This window comes from Hoplias malabaricus, chromosome 1 (assembly GCF_029633855.1).
Source record: "Hoplias malabaricus isolate fHopMal1 chromosome 1, fHopMal1.hap1, whole genome shotgun sequence".
NCBI classification, from domain to species: domain Eukaryota; kingdom Metazoa; phylum Chordata; class Actinopteri; order Characiformes; family Erythrinidae; genus Hoplias; species Hoplias malabaricus.
This window is the reverse complement of record NC_089800.1, coordinates 72082832-72102197: the sequence shown is the minus strand read 5'-3', so window position 1 is coordinate 72102197 and position 19366 is coordinate 72082832. Positions and strand designations below refer to the sequence as shown.

Here is a 19366-nt window from a genome sequence, read left to right as displayed (position 1 = left end):
GCTATCATCATTAAACCACCTATCATTTCACCTGAATTCAGTCATGTGACCTCCGTAAGTCAATCAAAAAACCAGCAGTAAAATAACGGGGTCCCACGGGGGTTCACGCCACTCTGATCCAGTTTGAAGCACATCAGTTTGGTTCTGTTCATCACCAAACAGTTCCGGACACCTGATGGTGCAGCATTTTTCCAGTGAAGGTTTACACTGTGTTGGAACATTTCTGTGAAGAAACAGTGGAACACAGTTCTGTTTCTTAATGATGTCTGCAACCTGCTTTGGTTCAAACCCCACGAGTCCCACAGCAGCATTCTTACCCTGTCTAAACAGCCCAGTTCAGAATGTCCGCTTTCAGTGCCTGTTTCTTTAAATGATAATGAGCTGCTGGCTGTTCACCCCGACCCCGAGCGCACAGCAGTGAGGAGACGAGCAGAATGTCTAGTTTTTAGCCGTATTCGCTCTGTTCTCTTTTTTCTCAGTTCTTGTTTTCTCCGTTTTTATTCGGTGCTCTTATTTCTCTGCGCTCCTTGTGTCTGTTTTGCTGCGTTTAAGCTCGTCTTTGCACTCTCACATAAACAGCGCTGTGATTGGACAGACTCTGACGAGGGGGTGGGGCGATTCTAAGGTCTCTGCACGTGATGTTAGAAGCGGAGCAGAATCAGAAAAGCTTGTTTTATCCTGTGTTTTCTGGCTTAGGCAGCGCACAGTAAACAGACTGGGAGGACTTGTTTCACAGTGTGTGGGATGGTGGACTCCAGATTCCAATCTTGATGTAATAAATTCACCAAAATAAATAAATAAATAAAAATAATCACTTACATTATTTAATTGTAAATTAATGAAGGTTACTAGGTCACAGCGCGTTGCTGCTCTCCCCCACCAGGAGGAGTGTATATACACACACACAGACACACACAAACAGAGAGTGAGAGAGAGAGAGAGAGAGAGGGAGGGAGAGGGAGAGATTGAAACCGGAGAAGTGAGTTTGTTGAAGGGGAGCGCGCGCTGCTTTCTCTCTTTCTCTTTCTCACACAGACTCTCGCGCGGGTGTGGAAGTAGACATGGCTGTGTGTTCACGGTGGAAAGTTCTGTTGCGCGCGGATCTGGAACTGCGTTGAGGACTGACTCGGGTTCGGGAAGTTAGGAGGTTTAGTTATTGTTGTTGTTGTGGTTGTTGATATTGTTGGGCCACGCGGAAATGCCGGAGAAACTGAGCGTGTACGACTTCGTGAGTTTAACGAGTCAAGACCTGGAGAACCCGAGCGCCTCCGACTTTCAGAACAAAGCCCGAGAGTGTAGGGGAACCGTCAGCACTCTGGAGGAGGTGAGAAAACACACACACACACACACACAACACACACAGATAAAAGGGACAAGGGAATTAGAGAGAATGTGTGAACCTGTGTTTAGCCCTCACTCTCTCTCTCTCTCTCTCTCTCTCTGTGTGTGTGTGTGTGTGTGTGCGCGTGTGTGTGTGTGTGAGTAAAAGAGTCTGTGAGTGTGTGTTTAAGGAGGAAGTAGTTTAAGGGGGATTTTTTTGGCGTTATTCAGTTAAATATTTTAAAGTCACTGTGTTAGTATTAAATGACGCTGGGTAGTTAAAGGTGAGATCTAGAGATGATCTGTACTCTACAGGTAGACTCACATACAGCGAATCACCTGTTCACTGACTCACCTGTGCAGCATCTCACTTGTACTCAAAGTGGCCTGTACATAGGTAGAGGTTTACCTGTGTACAGACTGGACTCTGCAAAGTTCTCACCTGTACACAGACTGGTCTCTGCAGGGTCTCACCTGTACACAGACTGGATTCTGCAGGGTCTCACTGGTACACAGACTGGATTCTTCAGGGTCTCACCTGTACATAGACTGGATTCTTCAGGGTCTCACCTGTACACAGACCGGTTTCTGCAGGGTCTCACCTGTACACAGACTGGATTCTTCAGGATCTCACTGGTACACTGACTGGATTCTTCAGGATCTCACCGGTACACTGACTGGATTCTTCAGGGTCTCACTGGTACACAGACTGGACTCTGCAGGGTCTCACCTGTACACAGACTGGATTCTGCAGGGTCTCACCTGTACACAGACTGGATTCTGCAGGGTCTCACCTGTACACAGACTGGATTCTGCAGGGTCTCACCTGTACACAGACTGGATTCTTCAGGATCTCACTGGTACACAGACTGGATTCTTCAGGATCTGACTGGTACACAGACTGGATTCTTCAGGATCTTACCGGTACACTGACTGGATTCTTCAGGGTCTCACTGGTACACAGACTGGACTCTGCAGGGTCTCACCTGTACACAGACTGGATTCTGCAGGGTCTCACCTGTACACAGACTGGATTCTGCAGGGTCTCACCTGTACACAGACTGGATTCTGCAGGGTCTCACCTGTACACAGACTGGATTCTTCAGGATCTCACTGGTACACAGACTGGATTCTTCAGGATCTCACTGGTGCACAGACAGGATTCTTCAGGATCTCACCAGTACACAGACTGGATTCTGCTGGGTCTCACTGGTACACAGACTGGATTCTGCAGGGTCTCACTGGTACACAGACTGGATTCTGCTGGGTCTCACTGGTACACAGACTGGATTCTGCAGGGTCTCACCTGTACATAGACTGGATTCTGCAGGGTCTCACCTGTACATAGACTGTACTCTGCAGGATCTCACTGGTACACCGACTGGATTCTTCAGGATCTCACTGGTACACAGACTGGATTCTGCTGGGTCTCACTGGTACACAGACTGGATTCTGCAGGGTCTCACTGGTACACAGACTGTACTCTGCAGGGTCTCACCTGTACACAGACTGTACTCTGCAGGGTCTCACCTGTACACAGACTGTACTCTGCAGGGTCTCACCTGTACACAGACTGTACTCTGCAGGGTCTCACCTGTACACAGACTGTACTCTGCAGGGTCTCACCTGTACACAGACTGGATTCTTCAGGATCTCACCGGTGCACAGACTGTACCCTGCAGGGTCTCACCAGTACACAGACTGTACCCTGCAGGGTCTCACCTGTACACAGACTGGATTATGCAAGGTCTCACCTGTACACAGACTGTACTCTGCAGGGTCTCACCTGTACACAGACTGTACTCTGCAGGGTCTCACCTGTACACAGACTGTACTCTGCAGGGTCTCACCTGTACACAGACTGGATTATGCAGGGTCTCACCTGTACACAGACTGTACTCTGCAGGGTCTCACCTGTACACAGACTGTACTCTGCAGGGTCTCACCTGTACACAGACTGGATTCTTCAGGATCTCACCGGTGCACAGACTGGATTCTGCAAGTTATCACCTGTACACAGGCTTGACTCTGCAGGGTCTCACCTGTACACAGACTGGACTCTGCAGACTGGACTGCACTCTCCTTTGGATAATCCTGTGCACTCTCCTGTGGAATTGGACCTGAGCCTGTCTCCTCCATCTGTGCTGAACCACTTTTGGAGGGGACTAACCCCTGTACAGAGGACACTCCACATTCTCGACTCTAACCTGAACTTGATGACCATAAACTCGGCCCTCGTGCAGATCCTCACACTGACCGTTTCTCCTTCTTCCCACATTAAATTCAGGAAAGAACCATTCACTTTCTCTCTCTCACAGACACACACACATGCACACAGATAGACACACACAGAGACACAGATAGAGACACACACTGACATAGAGACACACACATACACACTCAGATAGAGACATACACTCACGCAGAGACAAATATTCACACAGAGAGAAACACGCTCACAAAGAATCACACACACACACACACACAGACAGACACACTCACACAGAGAGACACACACACGCAGAGAGAGACAGACACACACTCACACAGAGACACATATTCACACAGAGAGAGACACATACACTCTCACACAGACACACACTAACAAAGACACATAGACACGCACACACACACACACACACACACACACACGGGCAGTTGGGGGTTGGGGCATTGTTCAAGGGCCCCTCAGCTGTGGATGTTGAGGGAGGAGATTGTAATTTAGTCCCCACACCCAGTTTCCTGTCAGCTGATGGGGGAAAGACACAGCGACATTCTCGTCCCAAACGCACTCCCATAAACATTCCGGCAACACCAACCTCAACATTTATGGACTATTTTGTCTCGCAACCCCCTGTTTTTATCCTTCCACCGGGTGTGGACTTCATTTGAATATAACATTTAAACATTCGTGATGAGATGGACCCAGAATGATTCCAGCATCAGTGCGGAGTCTCACAAAAGCTCTTGTGGCTGATAGCCATCCAATCCTCACAGCAGTGTTCCATCACTCTGTGTCTATAAACCGTTCTTAACGAGCAGAGACTGTTCCTGCAGCAACGAGAGACATGTTCCACATCTTTCACTTGAGGAGAAACTCCCATTTTTACCTCTGTATCCACATCATGTGACATCATGTGGAAATGGAGAAAGCGTGTGTGTGTGTGTGTTAGGCAGTGTGTGTTTACCTGTCTGTCATTGTTGCTAATTGCCTTGGTGTATGTCTCTCACACAGAGGCTGTCGTATTGAACCTGGGTCAGATGAGGGTCAGAACAGAAACCCTGAGATCTTTAGAGTTGTAAAGCCCCTGTCACTGGGCTGTGGAGCAGGGGGAACAGTGTTCTCTGGAGTGTAGGAGCTCCATCTCATACATATGTGATCCAGGACTAATCCCCCAACATCAGAACCGTGCCTCAGTAAAGTTTAAATCACTGAAATTCCTACAGCAGTGTTTTAGTCTGGAAACAAATCAAGCCCTGAAACCTCTCCTCACTTCAGACCCATCCTGGATAAACTGGTGCCCCAGCATTTTTATTGATGGTGTGTGTGTGTGTGTGTGTGTGTGTGTCTGTATGTGTGTGTCCGTGTGTGTGTTTCCAGTCTTTGGAGCTGGATCTGAACTGTCTGCAGAGGATGAGGAAGATGGTGAAGAGCATCCACAGCACTGGACTCAGTGAGTGTTTCAGAGTTTAAGGAAGTGGAGTTTAGAATAGATTCTGATGAACAGGAGTCAGAAACCTCTCACCTTCCCACTTTCTCACCCTCTCGCTGTCTTTCTCTCTCTCTCTCTCTCTCTCTATCTATCTATCTATCTCTCTATCTCTCACCCCTACCCTATCATCCTCTCACTCTCTCACCCTCTCACACTTTCACTCTCTCTCTCTCTCTTTCTTATTCTCTTACTCTCTCACCCTCTCATTCTTACTCTCTCACCCTCTCATCTTCTCACACTCTCTTGCTCTCACCATCTGATTTTCTCATTCCCTCTCTCTCTCTCTCTCTCTCTCTCTATCTATCTCTCTATCTCTCACCCCTACCCTATCATCCTCTCTCTCACTCTCCCTCTCTCAAATTAATTTGATCTTTATTGACAGGATAAATATTGATACTTGTATTGCCAAATCTTTGTTCAATATCAGAAGAAACAGAACATAAAGTAGTGTAAATGTAAACAGATTTGAACCAGATACTAATTATAATAACAATAATTACAAGAGTAATGGTAATAAAAATAGTAATAATAATATTGTAATAAACAGGTGCGTATCATGACCACTAAGTCACTGTCCGTTCACGGTCTATTCCTGGTGTGTTGGAGTCTGAGGGTCTGTTCCTGGTGTGTTGGAATCTGATGGTCTACTCCTGGTGTGTTGGAGTCTGAGAGTCTGTACCTGGTGTGTTGGAGTCTGAGGGTCTGTTCCTGGTTTGTTGGAATCTGAGGGTCTACTCCTGGTGTGTTGGAGTCTGAGAGTCTGTACCTGGTGTGTTGGAGTCTGAGGGTCTTTTCCCGGTGTGTTGGAGTCTGAGGGTCTGTTCCCAGTGTGTTGGAGTCTGAGAGTCTGTTCCTGGTGTGTTGGAATCTGAGGGTCTACTCCTGGTGTGTTGGAGTCTGAGAGTCTGTTCCTGGTGTGTTGGAGTCTGAGAGTCTGTTCCTGGTGTGTTGGAATCTGAGGGTCTACTCCTGGTGTGTTGGAGTCTGAGAGTCTGTTCCTGGTGTGTTGGAATCTGAGGGTCTACTCCTGGTGTGTTGGAGTCTGAGAGTCTGTTCCTGGTGTGTTGGAGTCTGAGAGTCTGTTCCTGGTGTGTTGGAGTCTGAGGGTCTACTCCTGGTGTGTTGGAGTCTGAGAGTCTGTTCCTGGTGTGTTGGAGTCTGAGGGTCTACTCCTGGTGTGTTGGAGTCTGAGAGTCTGTTCCTGGTGTGTTGGAGTCTGAGGGTCTGTTCCTGGTGTGTTGGAGTCTGAGGGTCTGTTCCTGGTGTGTTGGAGTCTGAGGGTCTGTTCCTGGTGTGTTGGAGTCTGAGGGTCTGTTCCTGGTGTGTTGGAGTCTGAGGGTCTGTTCCTGGTGTGTTGGAGTCTGAGGGTCTGTTCCTGGTGTGTTGGAGTCTGAGGGTCTGTTCCTGGTGTGTTGGAGTCTGAGGGTCTGTTCCTGGTTTGTTGGAGTCTGAGAGTCTGTTCCTGGTGTGTTGGAGTCTGAGAGTCTGTTCCTGGTGTGTGTTCAGGTCATGCGGAGAGTCAGGAGCAGTACGTTGAGGTCTTGGAGAATCTAGGGAACAGTCACCTGTTGCAGGACAACAACGAGATTTCCACAGGCTTCCTGAACCTGGCTGTGTTCACCAGAGAGATCACAGCACTCTTCAAAACACTTGTAAGTCTACAACACACACACACCCACACACACAGATTAAAGATTATTACCCTAAAAATGTATGTGTTTAAGCAGTAGATTTTTCTCGTCAGTTGCGCGGAGTTCAGTAACTGAACCAAACTCATTAACATATTCAAATTACAGCCCAGTGAAAGAGAGACAGTTTAGCAGCATCTGCACTTCGTTCTAGATTTATAAATAAACACAGCTTGCACACACACTTCTATTTGCATGTTTGATGTTGTCTGTGTGTGTCAATAAGGCATTAGTGTGTGTATGTGTGTGTGTGTGTGTCTGCCCTAGAATGTGTGCTTTGTGCTGGATTTCATATATTTGAAAATATGATGCAATTCATGCAGCCTTCTCAAAGCAGGAGTAGTTAGTTTTTTAGAAACCAGGGAATATAAACTATTTTTACATTCAAAGCCACGCCCCCAAAACACACAAACCAGCACTGCCTGACTACAGCTGCAGGAGTCCACTAGAGGGAGCAGAACAACTTGTTCTCATCACTGTATTCATATGCCTCCTGTCCCTGATAGAGGACACATCTGGATCCAGTTTGACCCCCTCTGGCTCCATGGCTCTGACCCGAGGAGTGGAACATCTAATTCTGATTAAATAAGTGGAACATGGTAACAGTGTCTGTAAACTTTAATATATATATATATATATATATATATATATATATATATAGTGTAAATAAAGGAGAGGAAGTTAGAGCGAGAGAGGGGGGAGACAGAGACAGTTAGAGAGAGAGAGAGAGCAGACAGAGAGAGAGAGGGAGAGTGGAGACAGAGAAACACACAAACGCACACTCAGAATCAAAAAAGCACAACATACACACAAAACTGACACCAATTGAGGAGTCCATAAATACAAACAGGTTTTGGGAATAAATATATCTACAACAGAAGATTCAGTCATTCAAAACGCAGACATTTGGATCACACATTTTAAATCACTGTATTAAACATCCACAAACATAACACCTGAACACAAAAAGAGCGAGGTCAGGGTGACAGTGGCAAGGAAAAACTCCATCAGCTGAGCAAGAAACCTTGGGAAGAACCAAGGCTCACAAGAGGGGACCTATCCTCCTCTGGTCAATCTACTGGTAATAATAGTTAGGAGTCCGTGAAAACTTCAGTGTAGTGCTATCAGGCCCTAAATCAACAGTACACTGTAGCAGAGTACCTCAGTGACTGACCACACACAGAGCCACACAGACCAGGTACAGACTCAGCACCTACGGACTGGCTGCTACAGACAGACCTGGCTCCCCAGAGAGGAGAGATACTGCCAGCAGTGCCACAGTGGCGCTATAGAGACAGAGCTGCACTTTCTTACAGAGTGTGAAAAATACAAACAATTACAAGAAATGTATTTCCCAAAATTTGAAAACATTCACCCACATTTACTTTTATTATTACATTTAATATTTAACATGTTTTTTGATTCTTCATGTTCTTTTAGATTGTTGTTTTATCAAAATATTTTTATTATTATTTTTATTATTTGTTTATTATTATTATTTAAAATAATATATTGTTGTATTAATGCTTTGGCAATACTGTATCTAAATATGGTCATGCCAATAAAGCTTATTGAATTGAATTGGAGGAGAGGTAGAGAGAGAGAGAGGGAGAGAGAGTTAGAGGGAGAGGATGAAATGGAGGAGAAGGCTGTGTGTGCAGCTGCAGTCTCTCTGAACCTGTGTGGTCTGGATACCCCCACCCTCAATCTCCATGGTGACCTTAATTTATTCCAGACCCAAGCATGTGATTGGACAGTCTCATGATCCCCAACCTATCAATCACAAAGGTCACCAGGGACACAGAGCTCAGCAGAAACTGTGCTAAGAAAACAAACTCAATGTGATTTATTCTCTCTCTCTCTCATTCTGTCTCTTTCTCTTTAAGTCTCTCTCTCTCTTATTCTCTCACTCACTCTTTCTTTCATTCTGTGTCATATTTCCACTTTAACAGCACTTATTGGAACATTTTGAGGTTTCGGAGCCTTGCAATTTACAAATATTTTGGTTCAGCTGAGGATTGAACCTGAAAACACGCCACGTCCTGGAAAAATAAAGGTCCACTTTTCAGCAAAAAGGAGATTGGTGCGATATATGAACCTGATCAAAACATCGCCTTCACCCCCAGTTCATTCAGTTCATATATAGAAATGGATGATTGTGATGTCACAAACCTAAACATTTACTCCAGAGCGTGCAGAAACATGCCGCTCAAGAGGTTCCATTGGGGTTGTTTTGTGGTGAACAGTGAGCGGCTCATTTTCATTTAAAGGAACCCAGTGTCAGCTGCAGAACCCTGCAATAACCAAAGAACATAATAGGGTTATCCATGTTTATTAAGGTTGATATTTAAAAGAGCTCTGTGCTGATTGGCCATTCTAAACCTGAAGGTTTGCTTCCAGACAACCAGGAACAGAACAACATTTATCATTTTCCTGTAATTTGACCACATTTACAAAGTTTAATTGTGTTACAGGAACCCTAACCCTAACACAGCTGGTCATGTCACCAAGCTTCATGCTCAATGCAGTGTTGGTTAGGGGATATGGAGCCCCCAACAGCCAACCCCCCGACTCTGGGCTGTACAGCATTAAAATACAGACTGAGCGTCTGCTCGGTTTGAGTCTGGATCCCTCTCTCTGCTCTGAGGTGATTTTTTCCTGGAGTGGATTTTCTCACACATTCTTTCCAGAGGAAGATTTACACAGCCCTGTGCAGCCCAGAGCAGCTTGGCTTCAGCACAACACACAGAACCACATTCAGCTCCAGAGGAAACTTGACTGGAAACCAGGGGAAAATGGGCTGGACGTGATCTGTTTGGTTTAAATGTGTCTTTGTTTTCAGTGAGAGATCTTTTCATTCAATTTAGATTCGCTTTTTAAAAGAATTAAATGTAAAGAAACTTTACCTCAATCCTCCGTGACATGTTTACTTCTTAAAGACAGAGCCTAGGTCAACATCTCTATGTTGTGTCACAACATGCTCCGATATTCAGAAAGGTCTCAGCTAACGTAATTAAAACAGGATGTATTCTCCCCCACAAGCCCCGCAGAAGCTTTCTCCCCTTGTCTAAATAGCCCTGTTCCTTTAAATGATAATGAGCCACTCGCTGTTCATCCCGACCCCGAGTGCACAGCAGTGGGGAGCAAGGAGCAGAAGCTCTGGTTTTTAGCCTTTTTTCACTTGGTTCTATCAGTGCTCTTATTTCTCCATGCTCGTTGTGTCTGTTTTGCTGCGTTTAACCTGGTTGGTTTTATTCACAGCGAGGGATGGTAGGAGCTCTAGATGCAGACATTAATGTGCTATTACACTCAAATAGTGATTATATTTCATCCTATGACCCCTTTAACGTAATGTGACACAGTAACGTAATGTGAACTTCAGTGCAGCTTCCACTCCATAGTTTATAAACATCAGAGGAAGAAGGAGGTGTGGAGTTATTGAACAGAAACACACCAGGAGTGTATTAACTTTCGGTTTCTATATAACTTTACTTTAGAAGTCCCTGAATAAATCAGTTTATGGGTGCCCCACATGTCAGTATCACGACACGAAGAAGAAATACTGAAAAAAATGACCGACAGCTCCTTAAATGATATGGTGACACTGTGTGTTGCATTTTCCTAAAAATAAATCACATTAATATGAAAATAACCCATATGTGCACTGCAGAGTTCTTATGAGACTACATCTGTGTGTCTGTCTGTCTGTCTATCTGTCTGTCTGTGCAGGTGCAGAATCTGAACAGTATTCTGACTTTTCCTCTGGAGAACATCCTGAAGAATGAGCTCAGAGACTCCCGACTGGTGAGAGGCACTCACACACACCACACGATGCATTAAAGGTTCAATAATGGGTTCAAATCCACATTAAAATGCCATAAGCCTTAGTATTGTCGGGAGATCACACACTCGGGCACTGGTGACGCTGGAGGTGTCTGTAACTAAGAGTCCAAGAGGTCAAAGCTGAACTTGCTCTGTCTGAGTGTGTAAGATCTGAGCTACATTTACATAAGGAAGAGTAAGCCCAGTGTCTCTAAAGAAGTGTCCGGTGAAGGGCTGGTGTTATTCCAGACATTAGAGAACGTGCTGAAGGGTGTGTGACCATGTGGGGTGAGAATACAGTTGAAGAGTGGAGGTTTTGTTGGTGAAGTATGTCGTGTGGCGATTGTGTTGATTCAGGACTTTGGATTTTCGTCGGAATAACAACAACATTAAAGGCATTGTTACGACAAACTGCATTGCACCCAGTTTATTTACCTCTAAAGCTGCGTTAATGTTTGTTCGGGATCTTGTTCGGACGACGGGAGAGTTGAACCCCTCCATAACGTCATCTCCAGCTCATCCCAGAGACCTCCAGTGTGTTAAAAGTCACAACTCTGTGGTTATTTTGTGTGTGTTCTCCCAGAGTCACCAAAATAGTACTGGAGTAAATCTGACCATCAGGTAGAATGAGCGAGGGGTAAACTGGATACGCCGCTGATTTTGCTGCCCCATAACACTGCTCAGCCCACAGACACTTCCTAACCCACAGAAGCCCCCACATTACACCACTGTCTAAAAAGACTGGTCGACTGCTGAGTAAATGTCTGACTCCCAAATCGTGACTAAGAGACCTTTGCAGGATTTGGAGACACAGGCTTTAGAGACACAGAAGACTCTGGACTGTGATTTATCTGTGTCTCTCTCTTTCTCTCCCTCTGCCCCCCCAATCATCCATCCATCACTTATCCAGTTCAGGGTCACGGTGGGTCCAGAGCCTACCTGGAATCATTGGGCGCAAGGCAGGAATACACCCTGGAGGGGGCACCAGTCCTTCACAGGGCAACACACACACACACACATTCACACCTACGGACACCCCTGAGTCGCCAATCCACCTACCAACGTGTGTTTTTGGACTGTGGGAGGAAACCTGAGCACCCGGAGGAAACCCACGCGGACACGGGGAGAACACACCAACTCCTCACAGTCACCCGGAGCGGGAATCGAACCCACAACCTCCAGGTCCCTGGAGCTGTGTGACTGTGACACTACCTGCTGCGCCACTGTGCCGCCTCTCTCTCAATCAGATAAATTCAATAAGCTTTATTGGCATGACCATATATAGATACAGTATGGTCAAAGCATTAATACAACAATATTGGTTATTAAAAATAAATAAATAAATAAATATATAATTAAAAATAAATAATAATAATCATAAAACATGTAAAAGAATCAAGGAACATGTTAAACATTAAATGCATAATAATTACAATTAAACCTAAATGAACATATGGAAATGGCAACAAACAAGGCACATTTTGTGTGTGTGTGTGTGTGTGTGTGTGTGTGTGTGTGTTTGTCACTCACTGTCCCTAAGTGTGTGGCAGACGGATGAATATCTTGCTGCCAAGGCGCTGCTCCCCACCCCCCACGGGTCTCTCAGAGCAGGACGCTCAGTTTTGCTACATTAAAGAAGCTGGGAAATTGTGGGTGAATTTTTTTCCAATTTTGGGAAATACAGTTCTCATAATTGTTTGTATTTTTCACACTCTGTACGAAAGTGCAGCTCTGTCTGTACAGTGCCACGGTGGCACTGCTGGCAGTGTCTCTCCTCTCTGAGGAGCCAGGTCTGTCTATAGTGGCCGGTCTGTAGGCGCTGTACCTGGTCTGTGTGGCTCTGTGTGAGTGGTCAGTCACTGTGCTGAGGTACTCTGCTCATGAAACTAGCGGTAATCAAACCAATTATCACTTGTGCTCGCAAACTACAGGCCAATATAAAACCTCCCTTTTATTGCCAAGATTCTAGAAAAAGTCGTGTCACAGCAGTTGTGCTCTTATCTACAAAACAATGACATTCATGACATTTTTCAGTCTGGATTTAGACCAAATCACAGCACAGAAACAGCTCTAACAAGAGTAACTAATGACATACTCCTTTCACATGATAAGGGCTATATCTCTATCCTGGTGCTGCTTGACCTTAGTGCAGCATTTGATACCATAGATCATGTGATGCTTCTTGATAGGCTGGAAAATCTGGTAGGAATAAAAGGGTCTGCCCTCTCTTGGTTCAGATCTTATTTATCTGATCGTTATCAATTTGTTTATCTGAATAATAAATCCTCTAAACATACTTTAGTTAAATATGGTGTTCCACAAGGGTCAGTGCTTGGCCCTGTATTGTTCACACTCTAAATGCTGCCACTGGGTAGACTATTCCGTAAGCATGGTATTCAATTCCACTGTTACGCTGATGACACACAACTGTATATAGCAGCCAAACCTAATGATGTTGCTTGTCTACGTAAAATAACAGAATGTCTAACTGAAATTAAAGACTGGATGATGCGAAATTTTCTCATGTTATATTCTGATAAAAGTCTGATATAAGTCTTGTTACTAGGTACAGATACTCAGATACATTCACTCAGAAATGCTGCTATTAATCTTGATAATTCAACAGTAAAACACAGTACCATCATTAAAAACTTAGGGGTAGCCTTTGATTTGACTCTCACATTTGATACCCACATATCCAATACAGTCAAAACCGCCTTCTTCCACCTACGCAATATTGCCAAAATTCGGCATATTTTATCTTTAAAAGATGCAGAAAAACTAGTGCATGCTTTTATAACTTCACGTCTAGAATACTGCAATGCGCTCCTGGCAGGGAGCTTGTGCAAAGCGTTACACAAGCTTCAGTTAGTTCAAAATGCAGCAGCCAGGGTGCTCACTGTATTAACTCTGTCATATTACCATAGCTACAGCTTTTTTAGTTAGCTTTCTAGTAACCTCCAACACGCTGTCTGTTGCTGGGTTCTCTTGCCTGACCGTGGAAGCTTTTTTCACAGGACAATTTTGCCCGTTCTTTACCATGACCCTACTAACCTCTGTATTTTTATTTGTTCCTTTTGTCTGGTTTTCTTTCTCCTGTCTCTCTCATGCTTTGAGATGTCCTGCTGCTCTCCAGGTGTTGCCTTGATCCAGCCCCTGACCCTGTGTGTCCTGTACAAGATCCTGGCCTTGTCTCATCTACACTATCATTCTTGGCCATGCTGTTTTATCTCAGATTAACTCTGCACCTACTTTTAACTCACACAGAATCACTGATCACCTCCTCCTTCCTCAGACTCATATATCACTAATATACTACATTCACATTACTATAACCCATTCATCTGTCATCAGTTCACTTTTACTTCTGTTCTGTTCTGTTCTCTGTTGTGTGTCCGGTGTCGACCCGAGGAGGATGGGTTCCCCGTATGAGTCTTGGTTCCTTCCAAGGTTTCTTCCTTGTGTGCTGAGGGAGTTTTCCTTGCCACTGTTGCCCTTGGCTTGCTCATAGGAGGCTTGGACCCGGATCTCTGTAAAGCTGCTTTGTGACGACTTTTTGTTGTGAAAAGCGCTTTATAAGTAAAATTTGATTTGATTTGATTTGATCCGCTACAGTGTACTGTCAATTTAGGGAAAGATAGAACTGCATTCTGCTTTGTGCCTGTGTTTGTGTGTGTGTGTGTGTGTGGGGGGGGGGGGTGTTTCCAATGGGTGAAGTAGTTTTTTGTAGTGTTATAATTTGGTTGGCTCTGATTGGGGGTGATTCAGACAGGTCCTGATGGGGCTTAGTGTGTGTTAGTGAGGTCAGGGTCAGGACCGGCTGTGTGAGGGAACTCTTCTCTTTACGCAGCTCCTAGCTTTGCAGGCCTTTGTAGTGATAGGAGTGGGGGTCACTGTTTTTTTTTTAGATGTAGCCAATATTTAATCATTCGTTTTTGTGTTCTCAGTAACAGAGGGTACTGACCTAATTCCACTGTGCAGCCGTTGTTTGGCACTGTGCACCCTGCTGTGCACTTGCAGGATGATTTTACAAAATTCAATATGCATAATTTCCATTGGGTGTTTGTCCCATTGGTCAAATCAAATTTGATGGCATAGAATGTCCTTCATGCTTTCTCTCTCAGTTCATTGACCGCTGGATTGAAGCTTCCTGTTGAACTGATCTTCAGTCCTAAATAGTTATACTCTCTACTGGAGTCTAACCTGTGTGTCCCTAGTGTGAATCAGGGGCGGTTACTGCTACAGCAGGTCCAGGATCTGCTGTAAACCCTGTTCTGTGGGGGATAGCAGAACCAGGTCGTCTGTGTGGAGCAGGAATTTAATGAGTCGTGCAGAGTGAGACCGGGTGCTGCAGAACACTCCATAATCGTGGCCAATTCATTTATAGAAATGTTAAATAGTGTTGGGCTTAAGCAGCATCCCTGTCTCAGTCCGCGCTTCTGAGAGAACAGCCCTGTCCTCTTGTTTGTGTACATGGATTTAATAATGCCATATGTTTTAAGTTTGTAGAATAAACCACTGCGCCCAATGGAATAAAACGCTTTTTTTGAAGTCAATAAAACATTCATATATTTTTTTAATTCTTTTTAACATGAAAGTCAATCAGTGTGTTTAGGGTGTAAATATGATCAGACGTGTGGTGATTTGGTATAAATCTAATCTGAGTCTTTCTCAGGATACTGTACATAAGGAAGTGTAAAAGTCTTGAATTGATGATGCTACACATTAACTTCACCAGGTTACTGTTCACAAAGATGCTTCTGTAGGTATTAGGGTCGAATTTGTCCCCTCAAATTATCAGACCTTGATTCCAGATGTCAAGGAAGTGACCCACAGAATCATGTTGAATAGATTAACTGGAATTTTTCGCTTGTACATTTTATCATTTCATTTAAGGTGCTGTCAGGGTTGCTTGATTATTTCGGTTTTAGGTTTGATGCATTGTTTTGTAGTTCCTGCGCAGTAATGGGGGAGTCCAGGGGATTCTGGAAGTCTTTCATTGTTAATTCCAATCTCTCTCTCTCTCTCTCTCTCTCTCTCTCTCTCTCTCTCTCTCTCAGGACCTAAAGAAGCAGATGGAGAGAAGCTGGAAGGATTACGATGTTAAAATGTGAGTGTCTCTGTAAGTTATCCATTGAGAAGACAGATGATGTGAGACAGTTCTGGGTTACTGGGTTAGGAAAACAGTGAGAAGTTTTGAAGGAGACATTCCAGAACTTTGCAGTTGTGCCGCTGGACATTTTTCTAATGTTAATTTCAATTTATATTTTTTACTCTGGACAGTTTCTATAAAAAATATTGTGAAATTACATTTTCAGGATATTGGACAGCAAACAGTTAGAGGTAAATGCATTGACAAGTGGTAGTAGCAATAAAGTGGTTAGGTTTGTGCATGAGGGGGAACATATTCAAGATTATTCGACAATATAGGTAGATGTATAGGGTGAAGCACAAGATTAGAAATTATTGATGGACGTAGGTAAAAAACTGCAAGTGTATTGCATTAACTACACTGAGGCAAGATATGGTGCTGTACTCTGAAAGTAAACGGATAGTTTATTTCATAGAGTTAACAGGTTCGTTTGAGAATGCAGCTGATGAAGCATTTGAAAGGAAGAAGCTGAAGTATGTGGACTTGGCGGCTGAGGTGAGGGAACCTGGGAGGCAGGCATATGTAAGACCGGTGGATATAGGTGTTAGGGGATTTGTAGCCAAGTCTGCCACATCACTGCTTGTGCAGTTCGGCATCAGGGGCCAGAAATACTGAGGGCAGCTGTGAAGGAGTGATCAGAAACAGCTGAAAGGTCTAATCAGTGGTTGTGGATAAGGAGAACACAGACTAGTTGGGGAAATGCACTGTAGAGGTGCTGTTGTGATGGTTGGTAATGTAGCACGTAAAGATCACATGGAACTGGTGGTACTGAGTATACATTAACGGTGCCAGTGGGGCTAGGTACAGCCTTAGTCACCAGGAAGGCCAGTGTGGATTTACGTTTGTTGATGGTTAAGTTTAAAGAATGACTGTAAAGCGGGTTGGAGGGACGGTCTGGGACACCAGGCTTTACTGTTGAGCCTTCTGGAGGTGTCGTGGGCTTAATTCAGCGAAACACTGACGAGGGGAGGTGACTACCTGATGACCCCTGCTAGTGATGAAGTGGGTGGTTTGAGTACTCATGTGATGGGCTCAATGATTAACTGTAGATGTTAAGAGAAGTTGGATGATGATCAGAACATAAACGGCCACAGCAACCATAGGGTGTAGCTGTAGGATTGGAACAATAGAAATTGTGTGGCTGCTGGTGGGAAGAGAGTGGGGTGGGCCCTATGTGAAGCTCTAATGGATTGGCATAGGATATTTTACATCTTATCTTGTATATGATTATTATTATGTTACCTGGAGCTTAAAATATTGTACCTATGCGCTCTCTCTCTCTCTCTCTCTCTCTCTCTCTCTCTCAGGATGAAGATGGAGAGGGAAAGGCATAAACAGACTGGTTTGATCCGGTTGGAGTGTTCGGAAGTGGTGGAGGACATGGAGAGGGAGAGGAGGACATTTCAGCTGCAGATGTGTGAGGTGTGTGTGTGTTGGGAGAATGGACCTAGACGGAAGCCGTTCAAGAAATAATTATGTACTTTGTGCATATATATTGGGTTATGAAGAAACTACTTGGTTTAATGGCACATACATTGGTTTGTGGGTACAATATATATACCAACAAACCAATGTGCATACAGAAAGTCCAATATATATACCAAGAAACCAATACATACAAACCAATATATATCCTAGGAAACCAATGTATAAACTGATAATCCGATATACACCCACAAACCATTATATACAAACCAAAAGTTTAAACCGAGAGAATGTATCATTTTAAGGGAAACATTTGTTGTTTCAAAATGTAATGGCATCAACAAATGTCCAAAAAAGTTGGGACAAGGTCATTTTTTAACACTGTGTGGCATCCCCCCTTCTTCTCACAACACTCAACAGACGTCTGAGGACAGAGGAGACCAGTTTCTCAAGTTTAGAAATAGGAATGCTCTCCAATTCATGTCTAATACAGGCCTCTAACTGTTCAATTGTCTTGGGCCTTCTTTGTCGCACCTTCCTCTTTATGATGCGCCAAATGTTCTCTATAGGTGAAAGATTTGGACTGCAGGCTGGCCATTTCAGCACCCGGATCCTTCTCCTACGTAGCAATGATGTTGTGATTGCTGCAGAATGTGGTCTGGCATTATCTTGTTGAAAAATGCAGGGTCTTCCCTGAAAGAGATGACGTCTAGATGGGAGCATATATTGTTCTAGAACCTGAACATAGTTCTCTGCATTAATGGTGCCTTTCCAGACATGCAAGCTGCCCATGCCACAAGCACTCATGCAACTTCTGAATGGAGCGCTGATAACAACTTGGGTTATTCTTGTCCTCTCTGGTCCGGATGACATGGCGTCCCAGTGTTCCATAAAGAACTTCAAATCGTGACTCATCTGACCACAGAACAATCTTCCATTTTGCCACACTCCATTTTAAAAGACCCCTGGCCCAGTGCAAACGTCTGAGCTTGTGGAGCTTGCTTAGAAATGGCTTCCTCTTTGCACTATAGAGTTTCAGCTGTCAACGGCGGATGGCACGGTGGATTGTGTTCACTGACAATGCTTTCTGGAAGTATTCCTGAGCCCATTCTGTTATTTCCTTGACAGTGGCATTCCTGTTTGAGGTGCAGTGACGTTTAAGGGCCCGGAGATCACGAGCATCCAGTAGAGTTTTACAGCCTTGACCCTTTACGCACAGCAATTGTTCCAGATTCCCTGAATCTTTTGATGATGTTATGCACGGTTGATGATAACTTAAAAGTCTTTGCTATTTTACGCTGGGTAACACCATTCTGGTATTGCTGCACTATCTTTCTGCACAACAATGGTGGAATTGGTGATCCTCTTACCATCTTGGCTTCAGAGAGACACTGACACTCTGAGAAGCTCTTTTTATACCCAGTCATGTTGTCAATTGACCTAATTAGTGTTAATTGGTCTTCCAGCTGTTCGTTATATGCTCAATTTCCTTTTTCCAGCCACTTATTGCTACGTGTATTTGTTGACACTGTGAAATTTTGAATCAACAAATTTTTCCTTTAAAATGTTACATTTACTCAGATTAAACTTTTGATCTGTCATCTATGTTCTATTACGAATAAAATACTGACATTTGCCATCTCCACATCATTGCATTCAGTTTTTATTCACAATTTGTTTAGTGTCCCAACTTTTTTGGAATCCGGTTTGTATATGCACAAAGTAATAATTATTTCCTGAAAGGCTTTCCACACTCAACCGTGGTAACACACACATACTTAATTAACACACACACACACACACACACTACATTAAGAGACACACACACAAACACACACACACATTACCTGGATATTTTATGATATTCTGATGTTTTTCAGTATTTGCTGAAAGTTCAGGAGATGAAGATTCGTCAGGGTCCAGATCTGCTCCAGAGCCTCATCAAATATTTCCAGGCCCAGCTGAAGTATGTTGAACTCTACACAGCGTGTTTCCTTTTTAACCCTCACACACTTTAATGAACACGTCCGCTGAAATGTAAAGTTTAGACTTTAGAAAAATGTAGAACAAATTTAAATTTTGGTTTTTCACTTTTGTAAGGAATCATTTGCCCAGCAGAAGGGGAGTAATATAGTTTATGGCTAAGCTAGCAGCAGGAGTTTGGTTTGTGTGATGCATGCTAGGCAATATAGTGGACTAACATTGAAAACAAAGACAGTATGTAACAGGACAGATGGGGACCCTCA

The 19366-nt window shown here is 44.1% G+C and overlaps 1 protein-coding gene across 1 annotated transcript in view; it reads left to right on the top strand.

Moving 5' to 3' along the window:
* The first annotated feature begins 948 nt into the window (after positions 1 to 948).
* asap3 (ArfGAP with SH3 domain, ankyrin repeat and PH domain 3) overlaps positions 949 to 19366 on the top strand; it is a 35477-nt gene continuing 17059 nt past the window's right edge. The window contains exons 1-7 of the mRNA XM_066672923.1: positions 949 to 1324; positions 4922 to 4994; positions 6540 to 6685; positions 10451 to 10525; positions 15604 to 15653; positions 17003 to 17117; positions 19001 to 19086. Of these exons, the coding sequence (XP_066529020.1) occupies positions 1199 to 1324; positions 4922 to 4994; positions 6540 to 6685; positions 10451 to 10525; positions 15604 to 15653; positions 17003 to 17117; positions 19001 to 19086 (671 nt within the window). The 5' untranslated portion in view covers positions 949 to 1198. The remainder of the gene's footprint in view (positions 1325 to 4921; positions 4995 to 6539; positions 6686 to 10450; positions 10526 to 15603; positions 15654 to 17002; positions 17118 to 19000; positions 19087 to 19366) is intronic.